Genomic DNA, 20,369 nt, shown 5'->3' with positions numbered 1-20,369 from the left:
CCTGAATAAAAAAAATGTAGCATGGCTTCCAGAAGAAAAAAAAATCTACTTTACCCTTACAGGAATAAATTAAATTTTAAAATGTAGAAACATTATTTTAAATTGTAATAACATTTCACAATATTTTTATAATATATTTTTATATACAATATTAAATATATACAAAATATATATTTTATTGTACTTTTTGATCAAATAAATGCAGCCTTAGTGAGCATTAAGAGTTACAAAAAAAACAAAACATACAAGAATCTTAAGAGCCCCAACTTTTAAACAGTAGTGTACTATTTTTTTTTAAGATACACTAAATGACTTAAATATGTATTTAAGTGGTGAGGTTCTTGAATTATTGTGAAGTTATGCTTAAGAATGTAATTGATTAATTGTTTTGAGCATAAAAATGGTTTGATAAAAAATAAAGAACCATTGTATTTCTTTCTTTCACACACAAGCTCAAATGTGTCTATATATATATATACATACAAATATACACAATTACGCAACATTCATCTAGTAAGAACAACACATTCTTCTAAGAAGGGAGAAAAAAGGCTGAAATTTGTAATGTATACATCAACAAAACTAAGTATTGTTCGTTTTGAAAAGCTCTTTTGTGTCTTTCCTTCTCATCGTCACTGAAGATATGAGAGCCATCCAAAACATGGACTCAACATCACATTAAAAAGCATGAAAAACTGAATGAGATTATTTGCATTGTTTCTGGTAACTGTATAAACACCTTTTTTTATTTTTTTATTCTGTAATATTTCACCTGGGGAAACTGCAAGTCTTGTAAATGAAAAACGGGTCTTTTAGAACTGTTGTCATATCATGCATATTGTATAATACTTTTGTAATGAAAAGCCCTTTATGATTGTCAAGTGAAAGGAATTATTTTGGTACATTATGTTGTATAAGGATTTAACCATTAAAATGAGGGGGTTCTATATATATGAAAAAGTGCAATAAAGTGGCAGCTTTGAGATACTCACATGCTCATTACAGCTTTCTACATCAGTTTGGACAGAAACAGCAATAGTGTTTTGCTGCGCTGTAGGCCAACAAGATATGAAAGACTGATCCACACTAAGTGGATTTTGTGACAGATCATATGAATACTGCTAAAGAGAAGTCATACCGGATAAGCTGACAGTTAACCTGAATGTTACGTTTAAACATTAACCTAAATTAAACACTGATTCCCTTCTGTCAAGTTAGTATAACAGTGTCTGTTTGTTTTGGGATGAGTCAGAAAGGAATTTTCAATAAATATTCATCTAAATATACATGGGAATAATCATATGTGTTGACTGATCATTTACATGAAATGCCCATTGGTTCAGTTCGATTGTGAGGCCATGCTGGAGGTCAGAGGTGAAGCAGAAGCAGAATTTAAAGACTTCACCACCAGTCCGGTACTAAGGTCCAATCCTCTACCCTCCTTTTCCTATAAAAAGAAGATTGGGCAAATTAGTTTCTCCCACAGACTATGGCAGGTTTATAGCTTCTGTTCATGATAGTAGAAAAGTAGGCCAAAGTTTTATCTTAGGTGATGACATTTCAGTTCTTTTATTATAGCCAAGAATTACATTTGAACTGGGCAGGACAGCTTTCCTCTGAACTGTAACACAATCCAAATACACATTATTTTACATTATGAATCCTATATTTTGTAGTACAAAAAGAACAGATTTTTACTTACTGCTCTGTAATCAATGAACATCTCTTTAAAGGCCATAAAGTCAGTGAAAGTGAGTAGCATGTCTAGTATGTCACCTGAGACTTCATCTTTGTGCTGTCTAATTGAGAAAAGAAGGATTACAAATAAACACAAGTAATTTAGGTCACAATTAGGGAATAATGTTCTATGCAAATACCATCTTATGTAAATACCTCCATCTAGTGGTAAATTATGTGTAATACAATAAGACATTTTAGAGCAGGTTTTTTTTTAAATACATAAATAATACAACTAACAGAACTATTGTGAGTAGTAAAAGGTAATAATGTAACGTAATAGAAACGAAATGTTTTCCATACATTATTTTACACATTTATGATATTTTTTTACAGTATAAATGGGGTGTTTGTACGTGGAAATATATAGCTGCCAGAGCTGGGTAGACTACTACAAATTGTAGTCCCTTACTGATTACAAATTACATGACAAAAATTGTAGTTAGTAACATAATCCATTACATTACACATTTCTGGTAATATAATCTAACTACTTTTTGATTACTTTTAGAGTACTTTTGACCTAACTCGTTTGATTTAAATAGGATAATCTTGTACCATATTGATATAAAAATACAAAGAGTAAGAAAATAATTAAATCAAGGTTTCCCAAACTGGGGTTCGTAAAAGAACTGCAGGGGGTTTGTGAGTTTAATGAAAAGCTAATAATTAATTAAATCATAAAAAAATGCCAAATTAAAATAAATAGTTTAAAAATACCATCAACCAACACTTACTACAGAATCAAATTTTTATTTGTTTACCGCATGTCATTTAACCATTAACCATCAACCGTGAAAATATTAAAATATTTATTTTAAAATCTCTTATTTTAAAAAAACGAAAACAAAACAAGAAATAATGTGAATTTGTGCATTTTAATGTGTTTGAAACACACACACACACACAAAACTTCCAAAGACATAGTAATACATGATTAAATAACCTACTGAGTGATAATTCAAATAAAAATTAATGTGATCAGTTGATGCAATGTTGAAACACTTCTTAAACCTGAAATGATTTTTGTAAATCCAGTGGTCAAATGCTGTGTAGCCACCTGACTAATGACTGGTCTTTGTGTAAATGTCCACAATACAGGAAGACTTTCTGAGTGTATATAAGCGGTAGGCAATTTTAGAAAGGAGCATTTAAAAGATGAAAAAGAGGAATCAAGAAATGATGAATTATTTATTGCTATTGTGTGAATATGTAATCATGTAATTAATAAAAAAGTAACTGTATTCTGAGTATTTTAAAATGTAATTTAATCTAATTACTAGTACTTAATTTTTGGAATCTGATTATGTAATCCAGGTTACATGTAATCAGTTACTACCCAGCTCTGATAGCTGCCCTCTAAATTTTAGGAAGAGGCCCTTTATACGAGGATGATCATATTTGAGGTCTTAAATGACTGAAAACCCCTGTTTTATACTGACTTAAAGGTGCAATAGATGATTGTCTTCAGAAATTTTTTTTGTTATGTTGGTTGAAAGTCTCTTCACATCCCGATAGCAATCATTAAGTGGTCTAAATGTATTTGTATATTCTGTTAGTGTAGTAATGTTGTCTCTGGTATTCTGGTCTGTGAGCGTAAATGCGTTCAGGGGGCGTGGCTTTGGACGGTGATTGCAGGGAGGGTGGGACGTTCGCTTTCAGTGCTATCAGGCTAAAGTTAGCATTTTCCAAGATCTCCTACTGCACCTTTAAGACTGAATTGCTATTGTCTATATTGTTTACTTTGAATTTTTTTTTTGTATATTTAACAGTATACATGATATTGTCAGTGTAAAAGAAATACTGTCAGTCACCGTCAAGCCTGATCACTATACTCAGGCCCAGAAAAAGAGATGAATTCATATAGCATACTTAAGTGAATGGGTGAAGACATCCATTTTGAATCCAGGAATTCGCTCCACCAACTGCTGTTCCAGTTGTTTTTCTAGGATTTCAATCTGAGATAGCAAAATTTTGTAAATGACAGTTAAATACAGTATTTCCATCTTTACAAGGGTCATAAACGTGATAAAATAAAGCTTAAAATACCACATACATATTCATTAAAAATAGTTGTATAGCTGAGCTTGTTCTCCTCGGAGTCATCAAAGTCAAGGTAATATTTCTCCATGAAAGACTGCTGAAGATGTTGGAATTCATCCTCTGTGAAGAAAATCGCATGTGTCCGTTATAATTCAGTTGGGTGAATTGCATGAATGCATGTCCAGGTCTCGTTTCATCCCAAACCATAAGAAAATAAAGAAAGAAAACTAAATTACGTTTTGCATACACAAATTTAAAAAATGTATATTAAGTACATTTTCCACCAAAATTAACAGGGACATGTTCTTGACAGATTATGTGATATTCACACTTATTATAGATGAATACTAAAACCTTATATTAAAGATTAACAGTTGTTGTCATAAGTGACTGTGGATGATTTAATAGAATAATAGGCATATAAATACCCATTATAATATCCTCGATGTTCCCAATAATCATGTCAAATTCTGCATCAGCGTCCGATGATCTGGAGAGGCAAAATATTATGGATAAAAGAAGAAAAAGTGTAAATTAATTCGATAAAGTTCCACGCATTTTCACTAAAGAAAACAAACGATATCACTTACTTTGAAACAGCAAAGTCCTCTTCTTCCAAATTCTGCATTTCAACTATGTTCTCGTTGACACCCAGCAGATCTTTAGGGTTTTATAGAAAGTTAATATAGAGATGTTTAAATAAGGTCACAAAAACACAGCTAGCATTTTTATTTTCCTGCGAACACATGTTACACATCCGATCACAATTATGAAACTAGTCTGCCAGATTTCCGTAAGCTAGCTAGTAGAAGTGCAGGTGCATGGCTGGCCCACTGGAGCTTTAAAGACGCCAGGACGGCAGTGCACAATCAAACGACTGGATTTGTGGTCAAGGATTTATTTTCAATTCAAAAGTTTATGAATATTTTTTAACAATTAATTACCTATCTCTCGAGCATCCATCATGTATCGCCCGAACGTTCTTCCTGAAGTCGCTGCTGCCACGGCAACCGGAGAACGCGTTCTTGTTCGAAATGTGTTCGGTAGAAAACACTTTCCTTTTATTCGGTTCCGCCTCTTTGAGTTACTGGACAACGCAAGAGCAGGCAGAAGGATTTTCCAGACCATTATATAGGCGTTAGATGTAGCTGTTCATTTAGCCTTTTCTATTTAATGAGCTTTTAGTAAGTTAGGCGGTAAGTGTTTAAATTTGAAAGAATTGCATACTTTTAAAAGATCATACCAAGAGCCACCACCACACAGAAAACAGGTCCGGTCTGTTATGATTTTAATACTGACCTGCTTTATTATTTCTGCTACCATAACATATAATCTATCTATCTATCTATCTATCTATCGTATTATTAAGACACTAGTTGTAATGTTCTTCTGTTCAACAGTTGTATAAGGAAGGGCATGTACAATGTGAACCAAAATCCATACAAATATGGCTCCTTTCCCTAAACTGTTTTGAAGGAACCTTTTTTAAAATATATTTTTTAAATGTGTAAAATTGCGATTAATTTACAGGACAAATTAATAATAATAATAAATAAATAATAAAAAGAGAAAGTAGAGAGAAAAACTATGCCACAACAACACAGATGTAAATATTTATACAAAGCCACAATACAATGATTTTATGATTTTTTTTCCTTTAACTTTTCTTATGATACAACTTCATTTATAAAATGTGTGAAATTTGGTTTGTAAAATGGCTATTTTTTTTCTTATATGTTATATGTATGTTTACTAAATATTATTAACAGCTGTACTATGTATTTATTTTCAATGCAAAATGTGAAGTGAAGTGAAGTGACGTGACATGTGGCCAAGTATGGTGACCCATACTAGGAATTAGTGCTCTGCATTTAACCCATCCAAAGTGCACACACACAGCAGTGAACACACACACACCGTGAACACACACCCAGAGCAGTGGGCATGTTTATTTAAACATGTCATGTTTAAAATAAAATATCACATCAGATACACTAATCCTTCCCACACATCCCAGTCTTATTCCAGTATTTTTTCCCCAAAATTTTTCAAGAACAATATTCAACAGAAACAATAGTAAAACAAATGTTACATTGAACATATACAAAGTAGATTAACATACTTTTTTTTACTTCGTCATTAATATAAATGTATTTTATCTTTTTGATGTATTTTTAAAGAAATTCAGTAACGTTATATGATAGCACATAAACACTTTAATTGAGCAGCAGCCAAACAACTTTATTTTAAGTCTTGTTTTGTGTCACGCACGTGACGTCACCCAGCGTCGGCCCGTGACGCTGCGTCTCTTTGTTGGCCCAGCAGCAGCGTCGCTCCTCTGTTGTTGTTTTCTCTGCTGCTAGAAAAGCTGGAATGCTAACAAGCTAAAGAAGTATTCTCGTTTTGTTTTGCTCTGTCTGCCAAATAATACACCTCTGTCTGCCAAATAATACACATCAAACATATCCCACTTGGCGTGTCGCTACATTAAACGCAGTCCAGTCATGGACTCGGACGAGGGTTACAATTACGAATTCGACGACGAGGAAGAGGAATGCAGCGAAGACAGCGGCGAAGAGGAGACCGCGGACGACACCCTGGAGCTCGGTGAGGTGGAGTTGGTTGATCCCGTTGTGGCCGGCGGAGAGCGAGACGACTGCGGGGAGACGGGAGGCAGCGGCCTCGGGCCCGGTCAGGATGAGGAAGACTACCGCTTTGAAGTTCTAACCGCCGAACAGATCCTGCAGCATATGGTGGAGTGTATCAGGGAGGTCAACGAGGTCATCCAGGTAAGTATTTTTAGGGCTTCCCCTGAGCTTAGATCACCCTGGATTAATCGTTATAACAAAAGAGGAGATTTTTACATTGCTCTGGGAAACTTTGCCCCCAGTTGACAACACGAGAGACATGAAAAATGCATCAGCTGTCCTTTGAACCAAACTGATTTTAAAACCATCGTTGGTACGTCGACAAGATAAATATATGGTCATGATCACAGATATGAATGAGAAGGTTTGCGTCAGCCTAGCCTTTTCCCTGTCCTTAACACATCCAGTAATGACATAAGATGCTTAACTAGCTTCTAGTTCACCTGCATACAAAATCAGACCGCTAAGTCCCATTATATGCGCTTTACTTAAACAAAACTACATTTGTATTGCCAAAATGTTTGCATTTTAACATATGACAACCCACGTCACATATAAAGTAAAATAATAATATTGTAAATCACTCCATTTTTATTAGAACCCCTTATTCCTGGTCACACTAGCTTAGTAAGCTAACCACGAGCATACAACCCAAATTTAAGTACACCAGAGACTACATTGCGACGTGTTCATAGGTTTTCAGGGGAGGTTGTTGCTAGTCTGATGAAGAAGAAGGTGTCTTCGTCGTCGTCTGTTAAGCAGGGATATGGGGTAGGTCGCGTTAGCATGTGAGAGTTACCTAGTTGCTCCCGACAACAACATGGCGGAGCCTATGCTTCATCATGGTTGGTTATGTTTGATTAAAGAGCACTAAAATAGCCCAGCAAAGTGAATTTGAGTAATGATTTATGTTTGCTTTCTGCTGCAGTGTCATAGCCACAGGCTGTTTGGAGTATTAACTGTCTCCTGAAGCTCGACATTTCACTCTGCGTCCCGCAGTTTTGTTTTGTTTAGTTTATGCTGGTTAATTTCCAGATTGTGTGCTAATTGATTAGATTTGCTCGTTCTGTGCCGTCAGCAAATGCATTTTGTTATGTTTACATGCTGTTACTGTGATAAGTTGAAGTGTTTAATGCTGTGGCTCACTTCATACCTATATGTTTCTATTTTAAGAGTATCTGCTGTGTTTGTCCCAGTACAGTTCAAGCTTGTTCTAGAAGACCTGCCTTACATTTTCAACAGAACGGAAAGAAGACTTTGGTTTAGTTGAGGAACGTCGAGTTAGGGTGGTCACGTCTCCCAGCATCCCTCTGGACTGCCTGTCAATATGCTCCTTTGACATGTCAGCCCAAATAACCTTTTTGGAGTACTGTAGTTCAGGCTTTCTCTCCCTGACGGGCAAGGAGGAACTCTGTTGTCTAAACACAGTGGAAATCACATCATTGCTGCTCTTTGGAGTGTTGTTCATGACACCAGCTAGCAGTTATTTAGGCTTTAATTAGTCATTTGTCACATAATAATAATGGCGGTAATCAATATCAAGTGTTTCCTTGACAAATTATTAATCTAGCCATAATTTAAGCAAAAAAACTGGTGATTTTAACCATTAAATGGATATTAGTTAAATTTGTAGTTTATTAATATTTTCTATTTTGTGTGTTATGGTAGTCAGAGGTATAACTGAATAATTGTGTGTGTGTATATATATATATATAGGTCAAAGACCTTTTTTGCTGACAGCATCAAATAAAGTTTACAAAAGTGATTTTATATACACAGAAAGCATGTTAAATGCAAGTAAAGTGCCTAATTAATTGTTTCAAATGACTTGTGTGAAAAAAACCCCCCATCAAAATATGGGTGAAATAATGTTCCATCATCATTCAGCGTAACAGATATATTTATGTAAAAACGAAACAACATAATTATTCTGACCTGTACATATTAAAATATTTAAAAGAATAAGTGATCATACTAAATTTTAAATGAATAAATATGCTTGCTTTGTCTTTTTTTTTTCTCGATGTAATAAAAAAATGTATGCCTCTCTTGTATGCATCTCTCGTATGTATCTCTCTTGTTACAGAATCCTGCTACAATCACTAGAATATTACTTAGTCATTTTAACTGGGACAAAGAAAAGCTGATGGAAAGGTAATTGTTCTGTGTGCTTTATTTCCTTCCACCAAATTATTAGTCAGCTAGCACCTGTCTTTATTCAATACTGAAACAACAAATTTTGAGAAAAATCTACCGTTTACCTCTTTGCAGGTACTTTGATGGTAACCTGGACAAGCTATTTTCAGAGTGTCACGTTATAAACCCCAGCAAGAAGTCTCGGACACGCCTCATGAACACAAGATCGTCGGCACAGGACATGCCATGTCAGATCTGCTATCTCAACTATCCTAACTCGGTCAGTGCCCCCCAGCCGAAATGCTTTCGTTGCCTCTGATTAATCCATTTACATGGCTGCTGTGCTGATAGCTTATTAGCAGGCTCACACGGAATCTGTGCCCGTCATTCACAGAGTTTTGCACATTCACTTCCCTTGGAATGCTCTTTATTAGACATTATGGCTAATTTGATTATACTTTCAGCCAATAAAAAGTGTAGTACTCTCAGCTCCATTTAACATATGCTACTGTTCAAACATTTGGGGGTCTCTTATGCTCACCAAGGCTGCATTTATTTGATCAAAAATACATTATAGTAACAGTAATATTGTGCAGTGTTATTATTATGTTTGAGTTGCTAATTCTGTGCTGTCAGAAAATGCGATTTAAAATAACCTTTTTCTAATTTAATATACTTTAAAAAAGTAATTTATTCATTTGATGGCACAGTTTATTTTGTTTTCAGTGTAACATGATCCTTCTAATACGCTGATTTGATGCTCAGGAAACATTTCTTACTATTTTCACATTCGAAAACAGTTCTACTGCTTAAAAAGTTTAAAAGAACAGCATTTATTTGAAATTGATTTTTTGCAACAATTGAAAATGGATTTTTTTGCAAGTGTAATTTTTGATTAATTTAATGCATCCTTGCATTCGTTCCTTTAAAAATGTACAGACCCCAAATTATACCGTAGTGTATTTAATGTATTTACATCCATTCTACAGAATTCTGTATATTTCCTCAGAAAATCGGCGCATTAGATGCAACGTCTGCAGATTCCATCTGTGCCTGGTTGTTTCAGTGAATCTGTTGAATCGCATGGCAGTATGAACAGATTGTTTACCACTTGGACGGGATGCTGTTGCGTTGTGGGATATGTGAAAGTGGTATGCAGTATTATTTTGACATCTGTGTTTTCATGTTTGCCACTCTGTGCTACACGCTACAGTGTCTCAGTGGGCAGGAAGGATTTCTAATGAGTTCCTTTCACCATTAAGCTCTTCACTGGATTACTCATATTGTATACCAAGCAACTGAGGAGAGGAACAGGCGGGTCTTCGGATTTGCAGGGAACCTTGAGAAATGTGTGTGTGTCAGTGAAAGGATGGCATGCGTGCATGCATGCATGTATTGTTTTGATCAGCTTTATCATGAGAGCCAGCAACTGTCTGAAAGAAAACTCTGGATTAAGCAGCAGGGATTTGGAAACTGTTCTATTTATTGCTTTGAATCGTGACTATGAACTATTTAACTGTAGCGTCAACCAGGAAGTCCCTGCCTCACGGCTTGTCTGCTTAAAACAAAGGATCAGTTGGGGCCACACGATACAGCAAACTTATCAGTTTGATTTCTGCTTAACTAAGAGCTTTAATCAGATTGTGGATGTGTTTAAAGTATCGGTTTACTAGGACATTCAGTTTGACCTGATGTCAAATTGTCATTTCGATGTTAATGTGTTGCTTCATAAAGCTGACCACCACTCAGTTCCCATGAGATGTTCCCTAAATACCATTAGCGCTGCACAGTGCTGTTAAACTACTTGAGATATTGTTGTAAGCAATGCTCTGCTTGCGTCAGTCCTACCACAAATATTAAGCTGATTTGTTCTTGCCACGTTGTCTGTTGTCCCAAGAGAGAGAACCAGGCATTTCCTACCGGGGGGCCTGAGACTGTAAAACGCATGACAAAGGGATGCTTTGTAGGAGCGGTAGATAATCACTACGACTGACTCTTCTGTCACCTGCTCAGAACTGATTTGTCTGAGCCAAAAAACAGTCTTGTTGGTTGTATCGATCTGTTGAAGAGAACAACAAGGCTCATTGTGTTTCATGGGCACCCAACACTGGATAGCTGTTAGCTAGGATTTGTTTCATTGCTTTTTTTGGTTTAATGTTTTTCGGTGTTTGTTATTTGTATCCTGTGTTACTGAGTTATTGAGTCACTGTTGCAAGATCCACCCTAAAAGAAGAAATATATTACATTTATTATTGACTATTGGAAATGGACATTTACACTGTTTTTAGAAGTTGCTTGTGTTATTAATTGTATAATTAGTACTTGGACCACTTCTCTTCTCTGTCTACATGGCATCACTAGGTTCTGTCATTCAGAAACATGGCTTTTCATATCACTGCTATGCTGATGACACTCAACTCTACCTCTCATTGTATATATATACACACCTTGCTACGTGTACTGCGTTAGGCTAACCAAAACTTGTCTTGTTGCTCTTTTGTTAGTTTTGACTGCTTTTATTGTCCTCATTTGTAAGTCACTTTGGATAAAAGCGTCTGCTAAATGACTAAATAAATAAATAAATAAAATTAATTGTAACTTTCCCTAAATGTGGATTTGGTGTTGGTTGTTCTTTTGCAGTACTTCACTGGTCTGGAATGTGGGCACAAGTTCTGCATGCAGTGCTGGGGTGATTACTTAACCACCAAAATCATAGAGGAAGGAATGGGACAGGTACATATTCCAACTCTTAGTACATAGAACCTTTGATGTCATGATACCAAAATTTCAGTAATTGTTTCTAATACCAGTGAAATTTTGTGATTCACAATGCCACAGAAACAACTAATACAAACACCCCTTTATTTAAAAAGTTAGAGTAGTAAACAAAATTAATAATACCGGTATACACTACATTTCAAAAGTCTGGGGTCGGTAAGATTTATTTATTTTTCCTGAAAGAAGTCTCTTATGTTCACCAAGACAGCATTTATTTGATTAAAAATACAGTAAAAACAGCAATATTTGTGAAATTAAAATTTGAAATAAAATTGTATTTTAATATTTTAACATGTAATATATTCCTGTGATGACAAAGCTGAATTTTTAGCAGCCATTTCTCCAGTCTTCAGTGTCACACGATCCTTCAGAAATTATTCTAATATGCTGATTTGGTGCTCAAAAACATTTCTTATTATTGTCAATGTTGAAAACTACATTTTTTTTTACATTTTGTGGAAACTATGATATATACTATGATATATATCTGTAATTGCTAAATCTGCTTGTAATTGTGAATTTAACTGTCTTTGGAAAAAAAAAGTAAATAGCAGTGTCAATATTGCTTGCTTAATATTATAAACAATTTGCAGCCACTGCATTTACACTGTGAATGCTCTTCGGAGAGCACACACGCAAATACGCTTGAGGTAGCAGCCTGTCAATCTGATGGGCTGATGTACATGTTGCAGCTATTTCATGTTTAGGTATTGAACTATTCATACTGGCTATAGCAGATTTTTTCTGTGCCAACTGACATTTTGTCTGTTTTTCTGACCTATTGTAACACAAGCTTGTTTGTTTCCGCTCTAGACCATTTCTTGTCCTGCTCATAGCTGTGATATTTTGGTGGATGACAGCACAGTCATGTAAGTGTTTGAGAAAGGAATATTTATAGAAAGACTTAAGTAAATTATTTTGTGTTTTTTGAAGGAAAGTAAGTTCTCTCTGCCGCCACACTTTTTATGTAGGCAGTTGGTTTAAAAAAAACAACAACAATATATTAATCGCAGTATTGAAATTGTTTAAAGAATTACATCATTAAAATTTCTCCCATTTATTTTTCTAAGAGTAGTCTATCTCCACTCCCTTATAGGGTCTCTGTCTCACGTCACCATTGCTTGTGATATACTGTACGAAAGCCTTGTTGAGTTCATTATTCTTAGCTCAGTGTCCTGAAGTATATTTTGGCTATCCTAGATGAGCTGATAGTGTTTATTCCTAGTCAGAAGTAGGACACTCTGTTACCCTGTCTTGCTGGAGGTATGAGTCACAACACTGCACATCCTGTCGATTCAATTAGATTATTTGGGATATGCACAGCTGTCTTAACCTACATATGATCTCCCTGCTGCTTTTGTGATGCAGGTACAGGGTCTGATCTTTTTGTATGCACTTTGTGCCCTTTGGTGGAAAATAAATATAGGATTTAAGCATGTATGTCTGTTTTTCCGTGAACTAAATATATCTCAATTATTTCAACAGGCGACTGATTACAGATTCAAAAGTGAAGTTGAAGTACCAGCATTTAATAACCAATAGTTTTGTAGAGGTATGATTTAATTCCATTCTGTTATATAGTGTGGTCGAAAAGTCTGATACCACATAGAAAATCTGTTTTGTTTTTTTTAAACCTGCAAATAAATAAAAAGTTTAAGATATCGGCCAATTTAAAATAAAGTTTATTGAAACAAGACATTGATCAAATAATGCTTGATAAAAATGAATCATCAGCATTCAGTTGTTTCACTTGTGATTTTTGGTTTGTCAATTTGGTTTATTCTGTTCTCTTCCTCTGCAGTGTAACCGACTGTTAAAATGGTGCCCAGCACCTGACTGTCATCACGTTGTCAAAGTACAGTACCCAGATGCCAAACCTGTACGGTGCAAGTGTGGTCGGCAGTTTTGGTAAGACACTGAACTCCTAATGAGATCAAATACTTTTGGAACGTGACCTCAGATCAGTTTTAGGGCTTCCACCAGCTCATGAAAAACCTGATCAAGCCAGTGACACTAGAACCCAGGAGACATGTTCCCTAGATGGCACTGGTAATCTTATCCAGCCTTCACAGCTACTTGTTGATTTTGGGAAGCAAAGACTCATTAGAGCCATTAGAGCAAAGAGTCATTTTATGTATATGTATGTATATATTATGCTCACCAAGGCTGCATTTATTTGATCAACAATTCAGTAAAAAAACAGTAATATTGTGAAATAATATTATTTTTTCTTTTAAATAATTGTATTATATATTATATAATTTTAAAGAGATCAAATGATTTTTGTGTTCATGATATTTGTGCTTGATGAGAGAATGCTAATGTTTTCAATTATTTTGCAGCTTCAACTGTGGAGAAAATTGGCACGATCCAGTGAAGTGTAAGGTGTGTTGAGGCAACATTGTCTGTTTAAAATCTTTAAGACCAACTGAAATTGTACAACAATGCTGTCAGTGTTTATATATAAATATGTCGAGTCATGGTTTTGTGTCATTGTACATGATTTTTGAAGCTTTTCATTGTCAACAATGCCTTCTGTGTTTTTCACAGTTAAGCACAGTTTTGGCCGTTATTTCTGGCTGACAAACCTGGACCATACTTTTCCATAAATACCGTTATTTATTTAATTTCTCTACATTGATATGAACCTCAAAACCCTGTATGTGCATAACACCCATTCTCTCTAAATACTGAGGCAAAATGAGTAGAATGCCCCATTCCAATGCCATTAATAGACATCCATTCTGAAATATGTTAAGGACTGCTCTGAAAAAAAAAAACTAATGCACATTTTAAGTGTAGTAATTTCAGTAGAAAGCAGGGGATCATGTTGATTTGGTATGGCAAGTGTTTTTCTGTCTGAACAAAGAAAGCTAGCAGACTGCCACCTCTCCTACTCTCAGCATTAAGAGTCTCTTCAGAGACTTGTCTTGTTATTGTGGGGGTAGTCTTGGCAAAAACAAAGGAAGCTTCTAGTCCCTTGTGCTTCTCATATGGGCATTACAATCATCTTCCACTGAGAGAGAACATTTAACCCTTCATAAGCACTTACACAACTCCATGCTCTTGTACATGTTTTTATATAATATTCTATCACGTGTACCTCACTTTTTAGTTGTCCTAATTGTTATGGTGAATTGTTTCCTGTATGTCCTCTGATGCTATTTTACCTCTCGTTCCCAGTGGTTAAGGAAATGGATTAAAAAATGTGATGATGACAGTGAGACATCAAACTGGATTGCAGCAAATACAAAGGTCAGTGGTTAGACTCATTTTGATGTGGTAAATTTTTCCCTGTGTCTTCCGATGACCCAGAAAAATAACTTCCTTCCTGTTGTGTTGCAGGAATGTCCAAAATGCCACGTCACCATAGAGAAAGATGGTGGCTGCAACCATATGGTGTGCCGGAACCAGAACTGCAAAGCAGAATTCTGCTGGGTTTGCCTGGGGCCCTGGGAGCCACATGGCTCTGCTTGGTAGGTCCAGGTGTTTGGTTGTTTAAGGTTGTAAAGACTTCATATTAACAGCTGAAAATGTATGCATTTTGAAGTATGTATCTGCAAGGATTGTGTATTGCAGTGACTTCCAACCTGATTAACTTATGCTTTGAGGTCAAATATGGATCCAGAAAACCTTTCGTTTCTATGACTCCTAACGATTAGCCACTGACCGGAACCAGCTAATAATCACTTTCATTGATTCGATACGTGATCTCTCAACTTGCTGATCACATTTTTATAATGCTGAAAACTTGAGCATATATGATAGTATAGCAAATATGAAAAACTCAGCGTCTACAAGGTGTTTAATTCAAACCACTTTATTAAATAACTCGTAGCCAGTCGACATAAACAATAGCTGATTTTCAGTGTGCGTACTGCTCTCTTTCCATTCTCTTCTGAAACTTTCTCTCACACAAACTTGTTCTCTTCATGAGTAAAGAGTTGCCAGACATCTGAAAAAAAGTAACAAGGTCTAGTATATACAGTGACTGTATATAGTATATACAGAGAGTTGATATTACAAATATCCTGTAAAATGAAAAGGCAAGATATAAACACATCCTGTCGGACTGTAATTTTTATAATACTGCCAGAAAACGCTTCGTAATATATCACCTGAATGTATTTTTTTATGTCAAGTTAAAATGTTTTATATAACAATTAAAAATTGTATGGATTATGATGCTGACCTTGTTTTTGCCATGTAAATATTCCCGATGCTTACATGGCGTTAAAAAACAAACAAAAAAACTAACAAACAAAAGGCAGGATATCATTTAATATGAATAATATAGTTTAATGTAAAATAATTTTAATATTAAATACATGCAATAAAATTACATGGAATTATAATAAATCAACAAAAATTAAATGACTTTTTTAAAATTAAAGTTTAATTACACCTATGGGTTGCAATTAATATCAATTTGTCATTATCACATAACTACTCAAATTTGCTCCCAATTGGCAATCCACTAACCTTCTTTTATTATGTTTTTTTTAATGTTACAAGATTTAATAAATAAATAAATAAATAAAAATAATCTCTCTCTTTTTTTTTTTTAAGACCCTAAAAATAAGAGTTAGTTAGTTAGTTAGTTAGTTCGCCACTTGCAGGATTGTTGTAAGTTGTCTGCTTTTGAATTTGAATCTTGAAGCTTTTGAATTAATGTGGATTGACAGTTGTTCATAAGCTAACAAGAGGGGAGAGGGGTTTGGTTTAGAAATACTACACAAATACTTATAACACAGAAGCACAAATGAATTTTTAGGAATTTGGGTTCCTATAAATTTATTTTTATTTCTGTGGTTGAAGTATTTGTGTAAGCTTTATGAACCAAACACCTAAATAGAACTATCCACCAGTCAAATGTGACTTTCAATTCCCTAAATTCTCTCTAAGGTAAACCTAAATGCTACTCTTCTACCTTTTCCCAAGGCAACGTTTTCATATGCACATCTTTGATCAACAGGTCCCACTTAAACTCGAGAGCTCAAAGGCTAGCTTTCTCCTCCTCCTTGTTCCATAGAGTCATCCGTTTACAGATCACTTGCAAACATCACTTTGGAAAACCTAGAGTGACTCGTTCAGCTTTTTTATTTTTATTTTACATTTGTTTATTGATGTCTAAAACATTATTGGCTAATTTAACTTTTTTCTTGAACGTGTTTTTACTCGAAGGTACAACTGTAATCGTTATAACGAGGATGATGCCAAGGCAGCCCGGGATGCTCAAGAGGTAAATAATGTCAGTCCATTCGTGCTGAACATGCAAATTGTAGTCCCATTTTTAAACCTTTCATATGTTTGTGCGTTTTGTTCAGCGCTCCAGAGCAGCCCTGCAGAGGTACCTGTTCTACTGCAACCGCTACATGAACCACATGCAGAGCCTGCGCTTCGAGCACAAGCTGTACGCCCAGGTCAAACAGAAGATGGAGGAGATGCAGCAGCACAACATGTCGTGGATCGAGGTGCAGTTCCTGAAGAAGGCCGTGGACGTGCTGTGCCAGTGCCGCTCCACGCTCATGTTCACCTACGTCTTTGCATTCTACCTCAAGAAGAACAACCAGTCTATCATCTTCGAGGTAAACCAGTGATAATCATTTTTGAAAAGGTGGTTGGATTGTGTTGTAAAAACATGAATAATGTCATGTTAAATGTTTCGTGGTTTGTGTTTGCACCCAGAATAACCAGGCAGATCTGGAGAATGCTACAGAGGTTCTGTCTGGATACCTGGAACGAGACATCTCCCAAGATTCTCTGCAGGACATTAAGCAGAAAGTACAAGATAAATACAGGCAAGTGTACACATTTTCTTTAAAGGGATAATTCACCCAAAAATAAAAATGGTCATCATTTACTCAACCTTACGTCGTTCCAAACCTGTAGGACCTTCTTTAAAAAAGATATTTTGAAGAATGTTGGCAACCAAACAGTTTCTGTTCCCTTTGACTTTCATTGTATGGACAAAAAAAAAAAAGCTTGAAAATAAATGATCAACTAAAGATTTAAAAATAAAGCTTATTATTTTTCTTTAAAAAAGATATTTTGAAGAATGTTGGCAACCAAACAGTTTCTGTTCCCTTTGACTTTCATTGTATGGACAAAAAAAAAAAAGCTTGAAAATAAATTATCAACTAAAGATTTAAAAATAAAGCTTATTATTTAATGCTTAAGTTAACTTGGACGGCCCTAAAAAATGAACTTTGAAAAAAATAAAACAATCTCTTACATTTTCCACAGACCTTCTAGCGCCCTTCCTGGCCAGTTTGAAAACCCTTGACATAAAACAACTTTTATTTCATTCAAAGTGCATTTCCATGGATTCAAGCATGTCCATACTTTACAGGAAACTTTTGCATGCGTCTCTTTGTTTATAACAGTCCATGTTTTGATGCTCTTGTGTGCAGATACTGTGAGAGCAGACGGAGAGTGCTGCTGCAACACGTACATGAAGGCTATGACAAAGACCTGTGGGAGTACATCGAGGATTGAGGCTACATCTCCACACCACAGACTCTTGGAGACAAACTCCACCCACTATAGCTCTGATGCAATGACAAATGAGCAGCACAGACCTCCGCTGCCGCCTCCCTGGCAAACCGCCCTGCATTGCATAATTTTTCCAGATTTTTGTTTCAAGAAAAGCATAAGAATAAATTATATTTAAATGAAAAAGTTAGAATATTAAAAATAAAATAATACATGTTCAACAGTATTGTTAGCAGCGTGAAGCGCAAGACTGAGAAATCCAACAAAAAGGCAAAATATCTTCCTTTTGCTTGCATTGTGAGATCTTGCCCTCGGAAATCTTTTCCCTCCTGGAGGAAATGAGGGTAGTTTAACATTCGCTGCTTCTTCCAAGAGTTCAAACTTTTCAAACAGAACAGTGGTTTCCTGTGCTCTGCCTCCTTTGCTGTTATTCTCCTCCCTCCTCCCAGGAGTATTAAGAATCGTAATATGATTTTAAGAGTTATATGAATAATTTCTGAGAGCCAAACTGAGTGACATTCACTCATAATCTTTTATATTTTTTCTTTTTGTCTCTCTGAAGTTCATTCTTCGATCCCGACCCCGGCTCGAGGTTATTTCTCTGCCCGCCCAACATGTACGTAGATGAAATTGTACTGATGGGCCTGTTGAGCTGCTTTCTTGACATCTGTAGTCAAGTGTTCTGACTGAGCCATTGACAAACAGGGTTAGGCATTTTCCACATGATCGATTCTTTTGCACACCGCAAAGCTAGTTGGAAGCCACGGTTATCTCTGCTGTGAGGTTCCACACCGCTTTAATTCTTTTCGTGTCAAATAATCACGTTTGCACCCGCAATGGTTTCCAAAGGGCCGTTTGAGTGATGATATAGTTTGCAGGGAATATGTGATGTTACCTTTGTACTGTGATGTTGCATTTGTGTACACTTTGTTCATGCAAAATTGTACAAATTGTGTGTGGATGCTCCGTGACCATCATTGAAGCACTGACACCCTGTCTTCAGGGGAACAGAGGTGGGGTTCTGGGATAGACACAGGTGGGACAGTCATTGCAGATCAAGTTGGCATATTCAGACAACACCAAAGTGTCAGTCTCAAACTGGTGATTTCCCCCCCCCCCTCGCTTTCTGCTGGAAGTGAGACTGATATATTGGCTTTATTTTCTTCCTTTTTTTCTTTTGTACTTCAAATGTGCTCCATGAAAATAAATGTCCTAAAATGCATTTTTCATTCAAAGTAATAGCATTCTCTTGCATTGTTGCCTGTTAATCCTTTTGCTGTGTGTGCTGGGAATGATTTCTGGAATGCAATTTTTTTTTATTCAAGTCTGTAATATGCCGTGGATGACTGCTGAGAGGGTCTTCCAGGTATAAACATACATTTCATGCAAGCATATTGCAGAACAAGAAATGGGAAAAAAGTGTGGCTGTTTACTTTGTAGGTCCCTGTAGTTTCTATTACAATGGGACACACGGTGTGATCTACAAAATATGGAATGGTTATACACTGCCACTGAATGCAGCTTAGTGTTTACCTGTCCCCTTCCGGCCACTGCTATTAAGTTACGCCTATTTGATCATGTCAGGAAGTTCATGAGCATCCAATTTGAACATTCATGGTAACAAAAAGCAGCTACTGTCATTTTGTTGAGACATCCAAAAACTTTTAATACTTTTCTACATGTATCCTTTCTTTATGCGATTCAATTTTTTTGATTTCTTATATACATAGTGTACAAATGTGTAAGAAATTAGTTGTTCATTTTGAAGAAAACGAATATTAAAGTGCAACATGTTGCACATTGCTTTAGTTTGTGTGCTTTTGTGTTTATTTCAAGCCTGTGTGTTTGACGCATCTAGGGTTTTTGTTGCTTTGGATTGTTTGTCAGTAACACTAGAAGATGTTTATGCTTTATATAAAACAGGATCTCATCCAAAGGATTAATGCAATTAATCCACAAATAAATCACATGGATGTCATGACAGACATTTGAGAGTTGGATTTTAATGTTCACAATGTAAATGTCCACCAGAGGGAGACCAATCTTAACTGATTCATCTAAACCAGAGGTGCCCAATCCTGTTCCTGGAGCTCTTTTTTTCTGCAAAGTTCAGCTCTAACTCTGGCCGAACACAACTGAACCAGCTATTTAAGATCTCCAGGAGCACTCGATAATTACAGGCAGGTGTGTTGGACCTGAACTCTCCAGGTAGGTCGCTCTCTAACGGGATTGGGCACCCCTGGTCTAAACTGAAGAACTGTAACGATAATAAAACATGGGCTTTCGAATTGGTCAGGTATATGAGATTAAATTAGTCTTTGTCTCTGTGCCCCGTGAGAAACGCGTTAAGACAGCAAAATTTGCAACCAGATTTAAGAGTATATTTTGCAATTTCTTTTGAAAATGAAACCTACAGGACAAATGGGATGTAGAACAAATCACTGACATTTCTCTGTAGCGTATCACTTTTTGTTGTTGTACTTTTGACCTCTCACTTTTAGTTGATCTGTAAGTTCACAAGGAAACCACTTA

The 20,369-nt window shown here is 35.8% G+C and overlaps 2 protein-coding genes across 3 annotated transcripts; one reads left to right on the top strand and one right to left on the bottom strand.

The window, feature by feature from the left end:
* Positions 1–467: 467 nt before the first annotated feature.
* On the bottom strand, positions 468–5,004 carry LOC107742894 (ADP-ribosylation factor-like protein 2-binding protein). 2 transcript variants are annotated; one of them, XM_016555974.1, is made up of 8 exons: positions 4,725–5,004; positions 4,371–4,440; positions 4,209–4,270; positions 3,794–3,900; positions 3,610–3,695; positions 1,703–1,799; positions 1,590–1,621; positions 468–1,447 (listed from the first exon to the last, which is right to left on the bottom strand). In XM_016555974.1, exons 1-8 carry the CDS (start codon positions 4,906–4,908, stop codon positions 1,402–1,404), a joined length of 684 nt encoding a protein of 227 aa, XP_016411460.1. In that variant the 5' UTR covers positions 4,909–5,004; the 3' UTR covers positions 468–1,401. The 2 variants fall into 2 exon arrangements, with proteins under 2 accessions (XP_016411460.1, XP_016411459.1); XM_016555973.1 differs by lacking the exon at positions 1,590–1,621 and having other exon boundaries at positions 4,725–5,002.
* Positions 5,005–6,040: 1,036 nt separating this feature from the next.
* arih1 (ariadne ubiquitin-conjugating enzyme E2 binding protein homolog 1 (Drosophila)) lies at positions 6,041–18,162 on the top strand. The gene is made up of 14 exons (XM_016555956.1): positions 6,041–6,569; positions 8,515–8,582; positions 8,700–8,844; positions 11,205–11,297; positions 12,156–12,211; positions 12,828–12,894; positions 13,144–13,250; positions 13,685–13,727; positions 14,526–14,597; positions 14,688–14,818; positions 16,527–16,584; positions 16,670–16,930; positions 17,031–17,143; positions 17,756–18,162. The coding sequence occupies exons 1-14, from the start codon at positions 6,285–6,287 to the stop codon at positions 17,838–17,840; spliced, it is 1,584 nt and encodes a 527-aa protein (XP_016411442.1). The 5' UTR covers positions 6,041–6,284; the 3' UTR covers positions 17,841–18,162.
* The last annotated feature ends 2,207 nt before the right edge of the window (positions 18,163–20,369 follow it).

The sequence above is a fragment of the Sinocyclocheilus rhinocerous genome, unplaced genomic scaffold (assembly GCF_001515625.1).
Source record: "Sinocyclocheilus rhinocerous isolate Xijiao unplaced genomic scaffold, SAMN03320098_v1.1 scaffold1008, whole genome shotgun sequence".
Classification (NCBI taxonomy): domain Eukaryota; kingdom Metazoa; phylum Chordata; class Actinopteri; order Cypriniformes; family Cyprinidae; genus Sinocyclocheilus; species Sinocyclocheilus rhinocerous.
The sequence above is the reverse complement of the archived record's forward strand: the minus strand, read 5'-3'. Positions and strand labels throughout refer to the sequence as shown.

Coding starts and splice junctions, on each gene's coding strand:
- LOC107742894 (XM_016555973.1), bottom strand. CDS start 4,908: ATGGTCTGGAAAATCCTTCTGCCTGCTCTTGCGTTGTCCAGTAACTCA. Junction 3,901..4,208: donor CATCGAGGATATTATAATGG/GTATTTATATGC, acceptor TTTTCTTCACAG/AGGATGAATTCCAACATCTT. Junction 3,696..3,793: donor CAACTATTTTTAATGAATAT/GTATGTGGTATT, acceptor TTGCTATCTCAG/ATTGAAATCCTAGAAAAACA.
- arih1 (XM_016555956.1), top strand. CDS start 6,285: ATGGACTCGGACGAGGGTTACAATTACGAATTCGACGACGAGGAAGAG. Junction 12,212..12,827: donor GTGGATGACAGCACAGTCAT/GTAAGTGTTTGA, acceptor TTATTTCAACAG/GCGACTGATTACAGATTCAA. Junction 12,895..13,143: donor TAACCAATAGTTTTGTAGAG/GTATGATTTAAT, acceptor CTTCCTCTGCAG/TGTAACCGACTGTTAAAATG.